This window comes from Thamnophis elegans, chromosome 14 (genome assembly GCF_009769535.1).
Source record: "Thamnophis elegans isolate rThaEle1 chromosome 14, rThaEle1.pri, whole genome shotgun sequence".
Lineage (NCBI taxonomy): Eukaryota > Metazoa > Chordata > Lepidosauria > Squamata > Colubridae > Thamnophis > Thamnophis elegans.
Genome location: NC_045554.1, coordinates 7,764,120 through 7,772,156, shown reverse-complemented (window position 1 = coordinate 7,772,156; position 8,037 = coordinate 7,764,120). Strand labels below are relative to the sequence as shown.

At 44.1% G+C, this 8,037-nt stretch overlaps 1 protein-coding gene across 1 annotated transcript in view; it reads right to left on the bottom strand.

Annotated features, from left to right (window-relative positions):
• Positions 1 to 269: 269 nt before the first annotated feature.
• Positions 270 to 8,037, bottom strand: part of COQ7 (coenzyme Q7, hydroxylase) — a 7,817-nt gene continuing 49 nt past the window's right edge. Inside the window, exons 1-6 of the mRNA XM_032230896.1 lie at positions 7,920 to 8,037; positions 5,130 to 5,329; positions 3,472 to 3,586; positions 3,244 to 3,383; positions 2,145 to 2,213; positions 270 to 457 (exon numbers count right to left, since the gene is read on the bottom strand). The exon at positions 7,920 to 8,037 is cut by the window's right edge and continues 49 nt beyond it. Coding sequence (XP_032086787.1) covers positions 380 to 457; positions 2,145 to 2,213; positions 3,244 to 3,383; positions 3,472 to 3,586; positions 5,130 to 5,329; positions 7,920 to 7,992 — 675 coding nt within the window. The 5' untranslated portion in view covers positions 7,993 to 8,037 and the 3' untranslated portion in view covers positions 270 to 379. The remainder of the gene's footprint in view (positions 458 to 2,144; positions 2,214 to 3,243; positions 3,384 to 3,471; positions 3,587 to 5,129; positions 5,330 to 7,919) is intronic.

The window sequence follows — 8,037 nt, the reverse complement described above, 5'->3', positions numbered from 1 at the left end:
ACAAACTTTAATAATAAGTTATCTTGGGTGGGAAGGCTAAATGGCTATTCTATAAGGAATCCCTTTCGTTGAAAAAAGATGTTGCAATTGCCAAATAAAAAAGTTAAAAAAAAATGGCAGCAAAACTGCGTTTTGTGTTTTTCAGGTGGAAAGCGCATGACCACAGGTTGTGTAACCTCTCCAGCAAGTTTCCAGCAATTTCAGACAGTCAAAATGGTAACCACTTGGCTTTTCCCCAGCTGACAGCAAGAACGAAGAAAACAAAAGAATTCCCATCTCTAGAGGCTTTTCAATAAGGTAGAAAGAAGGAAGGCTTTGCTCTACTTGAACGTGACAGTAATAACCTCTTAATTTAACAATAGATCTACAGTGGCCAAATTTAAATTCTTTCCGATAAAAATATTGCTGCTTTACATCCGACTTGTATAGCATTCTTCAAAACTGAATATCCCGGAGTCTATGCAAGAAAAAAGAGAGAACATCGAATATTAGAACTGTTTAGAACAGATTTCAATGGATAATCAGAACTGCAAAAAAAAACAATGGCTACCAACCTGCCTTCCATTGAGGACCTGCAGACTGCAGGAGTCAAAAAGAGGGCTGTGAAAATATCTACAGACCCCTCGCATCCTGGACATAAATTGTTTCAACTCCTACCCTCAAAATGACGCTATAGAGCATTGCACACCAGAACAACTAGACACAAGGAGAGTTTTTCCCCCAATGCCATCACTCTGCTAAACAACTAATTCCCACAACACTGTCAAATAATTTACTAAGAATGTATTACTATTATTCTTCTCTTCCTTGCTAATATCTATCTCTTCCCACTTATGACTATAACCATGTTGCTTGTATCTTTACAATTTATATTGTTTTTAATTGTTTACTAGTACGATTTGATAGCTTATTAGTAACCTTGACTATTACTAAGTGTTGTATCTTTTTATTCTTCATGAATGTATTTTATTCTCATGTACACCGAGAGCATATACACCAAAGGCAAATTCCTTGTGTGCCCAATCACACTTGGCCAATCAAGAATTGAATTCTATTCTATTTTTTTTCCCATTTTCTTCAAAACGGCTACCAGTAACAACTCGAGGCTGAAACTGCTTTTGCTATTCCAGTTATCCAGGACAAAGCATTCTCCAAAGCATTTCAGGACGGGACAAGAGGGGTGGAAGATCATTAAAGAGAGATCCAACTTAAATTATGGAGATTTTTCCCGAGAATAATCAGCTTGCCTCCGGAAGTTGTGTGTGCTCCATTACTGGAGGTTTTTAAGAAGAAATTGGACAGCCATTTGTCCAGAATAGTATAGGGTCTCCTGCTTGGACAGAGGGTTGGACTACAAGACCTCCAAGGTCCCTTCCAACTTTTATTATTTTGCTAAATGCTATTTTAAGAAATTGTCCCTTTGTTGCTCCAGCTCTATAAGGGTTCATGAGATGATTTTGTAAACAGTTCCCTGAAAACGCCTCTGTTCCTGGGGAAAAGACCTACCAGTTTCTGGGTTTCCAGAAAAGGCAGCAAAACCCAAAATGAAGAAAATTCAAAGCATCCTTTGATGCTTTGAGATCAGTGGTAGGATTCAGCCGGTTTGCACCTATTCGGGAGAACCGGTTGTTAACTTTCTAAAGCAGTTGGGAGAACCGGTTGTTGGAAGAAATCTCCTTTTGTTTTTTCCCCCCACTTTACAGGGCTAATCCTGTAAGGAAGGCAGGAGGGAAACATTCTAGTCTAATTTTTATTGCCCTGCTTACAGAAACTGCCTCTCCGGTTAACCCTTATGACATTGTAACAGCAAGACAAAAAACCCATCGACGTGAGTGATGTTGTGTTGGCCACGCCCACCCAGTCACATGATCACCGAGCCCCACCTACCCAGCTGGTCATTAGGGCAGAGAACCGGTTGATAAATTCTTTGAATCCCATCACTGTTTGAGATCCATCGGTCGCATGTGGGAAATGATCCAATGGCTGAAATTCTTGCAACTCGCATTCCCTCCTCAATAGGTCTTGACAGACTCTGGAGCACGGGTGGGTAACCAGGTCAACTGGACTTCAACTCCCAGAATTCCTGAGCCAGCATGGGTGCTTTTGATTAGTGCACATTCGGAGGAGGTTGGTTGCCAACTTACCAGTTCAGCACCATACTCCAGTCCGGTGTCGTGATGCTGCATCTCTTCATCCCGAAATTTCTTGATGATCTGGTGGGGAGGGGTTATCCAAGAAGCAAATCAAGTGAGAAAACAAGACATACGTAACTGGTTTTTAAAACAAAATATGCCAAGGCTTTTGGGGTACATTTCAAATGAAAACATATAACATCAGAATAGCATATGGGCTTCCAATTCTCTGTTTTCAGCTCCTGCATCCCGCTCTGACCCAAAACTGGAACCTGTCATCAGTTCTCGGAACAGGCTTTCAAAAGAATGACAACAGAATATTCTTTTGGAAGACTTGGCAGTCTAGCTTGAGAAGGGATGAACAAGGTTTTATATCACACATGATTAAGAACATCCTTTGCTTCTACTGGAAATTTAGAAAATTTCATTCAATGGTGAAATGTTGGTAAATGTGGAACTTATGAAATTTGGCCCACCAGATTCTCAAATTCATCCATCCATCCATCCATCCATCCATCCACCTATTTACCTATTTCAACTCCCAGAATTCCCCAGCCATACTGAGGAACCTTTAAGGTCTGTGGACTTCAACTCCCAGAATTCCCCAGCCATACTGAGGAATCTTTAAGGTCTGTGGACTTCAACTCCCAGAATTCCCCAGCCATACTGAGGAACCTTTAAGATCTGTGGACTTCAACTCCCAGAATTCCCCAGCCATACTGAGGAACTTTTAAGATCTGTGGCCTTCAACTCCCAGAATTCCCCAGTCATACTGAGAAACTTTTAAGATCTGTGGACTTCAACTCCCAGAATTCCCTAGCCATACTGAAGAACTTTTACTGGTGTTTTGGACTTCAACTCCCAGAATTCCCCAGCCATACTGAGGAACTTTTAAGGTCTGTGGACTTCAACTCCCAGAATTCCCCAGCCATACTGAGGAACTTTTACTGGTGTTTTGGACTTCAACTCCCAGAATTCCTCAACTAGCATGCTGCAGAGTTGAAGTCCATAGATCTTTTAAGTTGCCAAGTTTGAAAAACACTGCTCTAAATTGAACAAAATCAATATCAAGAGGTAGAATGTTCCCGTAAGTTTTTAGCACAGGGATTACCTGTAACAACTCCTTGTATTTCTCGGGGTCTTCTTCTACGAGGACCCTGATCTGGTTGTTGTAATGCACAGCGATGCTTTCTTCCACAGCCACGGTGCAGGCCATGGCGGCTTTCTTCCCCAGCAAAGCTGTGCCAGCACCTAGAGGTAAAACATCAACATCCCAGCTGTTCTCGGGAAGATACATATCCCAGATATCTACTAGGAAAAGAGAGACACCGATGCTCACCTAACATATAACCTGCAACGTCCCACAGAGGTAACAAAACGGTTGGGCGGACTCTGTACATAACCAGCAAGTCCTTCATTTGTTTCAAATGGTCCTTTTCTTGTTCCCACATTTGCTGGATTAAAATAAAAACACAAGAGATAGTTCCCCATAGTTCAGAAGTCTTCTATCTGTATGCTCTCTCAATCTGGAGATACATTTCATTTTGCTAAACCATCATGGAGCCCACATGGGCCGAGTTCATACACTGCTCTGAGCCACAAGCCATGTTTTCAATAAACAATGATTAGATGCAGGCCATCTAACAGTTTATGCCAGAACTAATCTAGTCATACAGGTAGTGTTCTAACCGAGGCTTCCTAAGAGCACGAAGCAAACTCCTGGTTCCGGGAAAAAACCCTTTTATTGATTTACTATGAATTCTGCTCCTTCACATCCAGCAAAGTCTTTCAAGGGAGGATTTACAGTCACAGACCTTCTCTGGCTTGGAGAGCTGCCAGGACGATCTCTGCAGATCTTGGCAAGGAGTCTCAGAGAGTCACAAGCCAATTAAGCGAACTATTGATCTCCTGCAAACTCCACTCCCCTTTCGCTCCTCTTTTATTTCCTCTGGGAGGGGCCATTCATCGTCCACCGCTAGCCTTACTCCCAAGTCGACCCCTGTTCTTTAGCTCTTCCCTTCATCTGGCAACTCTGCACATGCGCACACTGGGAACAGGCTCCAGCTGTTCCTCTGCCCCACTGATGTCTGACTTTGAAGGCAGCTGATAACTGGCATATGGCTCTGGCCCCCTCTCTGCCTCCGACACAGAGCCCTCATCAGAGCCTTCCCCAGACTCAAGGACTGGTCCAGGTTCCTCCCCAACCTCCTCACTGTCCGAATCTGCTGCCAGCTCCCCTGGCTGCTGGTGAGCCACAACAGATAGTCCTTGATGTATTTTGGGAACCTGAATTTCTCTCATAAGTCAGGCCGGTCATAAAGTGAGTCGCCCTGTGCCCATGAGCAATTTTATGACCATTTTTAATGCGGTGGTTAGGCAAAATCACTGCAGTTGTTAAGGAAATCACGTGGGTTTTAAGGGAATCCAGTTTCACCGATTGATTCTTTTGTCGGAAAGAACTCAAATTGTCATCAGGTGACTGCAGGATTCTGCAAACAGTAGTAGATGCGAGATGGTTGCGAAACATTTGAATTTCAGCCACATAATCGCAGGGTGTCATAAAGTCAAAAAATGTGAGGACAGGTTGTACATATCTTCCCCCTCCCCCGCCCTTGTAACTTTGAGCTGTCATTAAACAAACAGCTGTAAGTCAAAGCTAACCTTTGTTATGGTTTCATACAACAGAGGACTCCACCCAACAATAATTCACTCCGCAAATCATTGTGGATAATTAACTACATAAAGCTGGGGTGTCAAACTCACAGCCCGCAGGCTGGATGTGTCGTGCGCTGGTCACACCCACGCCCGGTTTAGAGAAGGGGGGGGAAAAGGTCCCAATACATCATGTGACAACGATGTGACGACTCGAGTTTGACATAAACTTGTATAAACTGATTGTAAAAAAATAATAATAATTCTGGCTACCGGTTGAAGTTAAGGTATAGAAAAAAGAAATCAGAACAAGGATGATGAAATCAGTGGGGTAAAAATACTTACACGGATGACTGGTCCTACTGAACTTCTGCCTAGGACAGCCATCTGACCTGCGTAGATACGATTTGCTCCATATTCGCCTGCGTGATCCACTCTGATTATCCGGTCCACCACCGGCTTGTTGATATCATCCAAAACCACTCCGCTACTACAAAATCTGAGCGGGGAGCATAGGAACTGCAAGCCCCATCTTCCTTTTGCCCCTGTCAAACAGACAATCATCGGTTGACTGTCAAAGGGAATTGCAATCGTTACTTGAACTTTTTTCAGAGCTTTCTAAGCATGGAAATAATTCATTAATTTTTTTTAAAAAAAATCAACTTTTTCCCCTTTCAGCTTGTGATTTTCAATTAAGGCTTACGTGAACCAATAGTAACAGAATCACAAGAGTAGGAAGGGACCTTAGAGGTCTTCTAATCCAATCTCCTCCGGATTCCATCTGCCAGCCAATGTCGGCTGGCGACCCCCCTGGGGGAGAGCCTTCTCTGTTGCAGCTCCAGCCCTCTGGAACGACCTCCCCACAGAGATCCGGACCCTTACTACCCTCCCGGCCTTCTGCAAAGCCACCAAGTCCTGGCTGCTCCAGCTGGCCGGGGGGGGGGGGTATCCAGCCCCACGGAAATTGTGAATGTTGTGGTTTTGTTTTTAAAGTGTTGTCTTTGTCTAGTTTTCCCCCTTTCCTTTGTCTATTGTGAGCCGCCCGAAATCCTTCGGGAGTGGGCGGCATACAAGACAAATAAAATAAAATAAAATAAATAATCTGCTCAGGCAAGACGTCCTGTAGTGTTCGGTACAAACGGTTATCCAAGCTCAAAATCCTCTGCTGAGGTTAAATAATTACATAATTGAGATGCTTTAATAATGGAGAGGAAGTCTCAATCAGAAGAAGGATGAGACTGAATTAATTGCTCTTTCAATCCATCCAACTATGCAGATCCGTTATGACAAATAGGAAAATCTGCACACTGGTGCTAGGGAGGGGACTCAAGAAAATCAAGAAGTTGCCTACAACTAAAGAGTTTAGAGTTTTATTGGTTTTGTATGCCGCCCACTCCCGAAGGACTCCGGGCAGCTTACAATAAAACAGGGAGAGGGGATAAATAAGACAGTACAAGACAATATAACAATTTAAAAATACAGCAAAATTCACAATTGAAGTGGGGCCGGATACTTCAACAGCCCCCAGCCTGCCGGAACAGCCAGGACTTAGTAGCTTTATGGAAGGCCGGGAGGGTAGTAAGGGTCCGGATCTCCACGGGGAGCTCGTTCCAGAGGGCCGGAGCAGCAACAGAGAAGGCCCTCCCCCCTCCAAATCACGATGCACGTAAAAAGGGAGCGCACAGCTTTTAATGAACACTAATGGCTGCTATCTGGACTTCCACAAAAATCACAAAACACCACAAACAATTCACCCTAGGACTCCTGCCTCCAAACACTGTATGTAGTCTGGCAATGCTTGGTGTTGGATTTAGATGGCTTTACTTTATGGCCATTCTCCGTCCTATTTAGTAGGACGGTTGTAAGGAGAACATCAGAAGAGGTGGAACAAGCTTGACTCAGCCTTCCATCCTTCCGAGGTGGGTGAAATGAGGACCCAGACTGTGGGGGCAATATGCTGACTCTGTAAAACGCTTAGAGAGGGTTGGAAAGTCCTATGAAGCGGAATATAAGTCGAACTGCTATTGCTATTGCTAACATTTATTAAGTTAATTGATTGATTCAATTCATAGGTGGCCCATGGTATCTAAGTCTGTGGCTCTCAACCTTCCTAATGTCGCGACCCTTTAATACAGTTCCTCGTGTTGTGGTGACCCCCCAACCATAAAATTATTTTATGCTTTCCGTATTTTTTTTGAAAATATGTGTTTTCCGATGGTCTTAGGCGACCCCTGTGATCCCTCAACCACAGGTTGAGAACCACTGATCTAAGTGGTTAAAGAGAACAATCCAATAAAAACAATTTAAAAAGCAACAAAGGGAAAGGTTCCCCCGCACATATGCATGCTGGTCGTTCCCGACTCTAGGGGCGGTGTTCATCTCCGTTTCAGAGCCGAAGAGCCAGCACTGTCCGAAGACATCTCCGTGGTGATGTGGCCTGGTGTGACTTCCGTGCGGAAGGCACACAGAACGCTGTTACCAAAAGTGGTCCCTATTTTTCTACTAGCATTTTTTACGTGCTTTCGAACTGCTAGGTTGGCAGAAGCTGGGACAAGTAACGGGAGCTCACTCCGTTATGCAGCACTAGAGATTCGAACTGCCGAACTTTCTGATCGACAAGCTCAGTGTCTTAGCCACTGAGCCACCACGTCCCTTAAAAATAAAATTAATAAAATAATAATAAATAATTATTATTAATAATAAATTAGTAAATAATAATAATAATTTAAAAAGCAATAGGGAAACCCATAAAACCGCCATAACCACTTTAAAAAATAAAATGCAAATAAAGAACAGTAGGGGCTATTCTAATAGTAGTAATATTACTACTATTAGTAGGAGGAACAGTAATAGTAGCAATAGGAGGTCGTGCTGGGTGAACTCAATACTGGCACTTCCTTAGACACCTGTTAATCCTCCTATCCAAGCCCCCTCCTCCAGCGGGCCGCAACAAAGCCCCTTTCCAAGATGGCTGCCTGCCGGGAATTCTGGGAATCGTAGTAAGAAATCGCCCGATCGGGGAGTTAATCCAGGGAGGGCGAAGGAGGCATCCGAGGGAGGGTTCTAAGGTCAGGGTTGGGAGAATCACGTGGGAATCCCGAAAGAAATGGGAGCTAATCCCGCCAAACGCTCTACCTTCCCAGCGGGCGCCGAGCAGGTAATGCTCACGGACCAGCAGAAGGCCACTGCCCGCCGCGGCCTTCGCCATGCTGCCTGGCGTGGATTGATGACGTAACGAGGCTCCTGCGGCCAC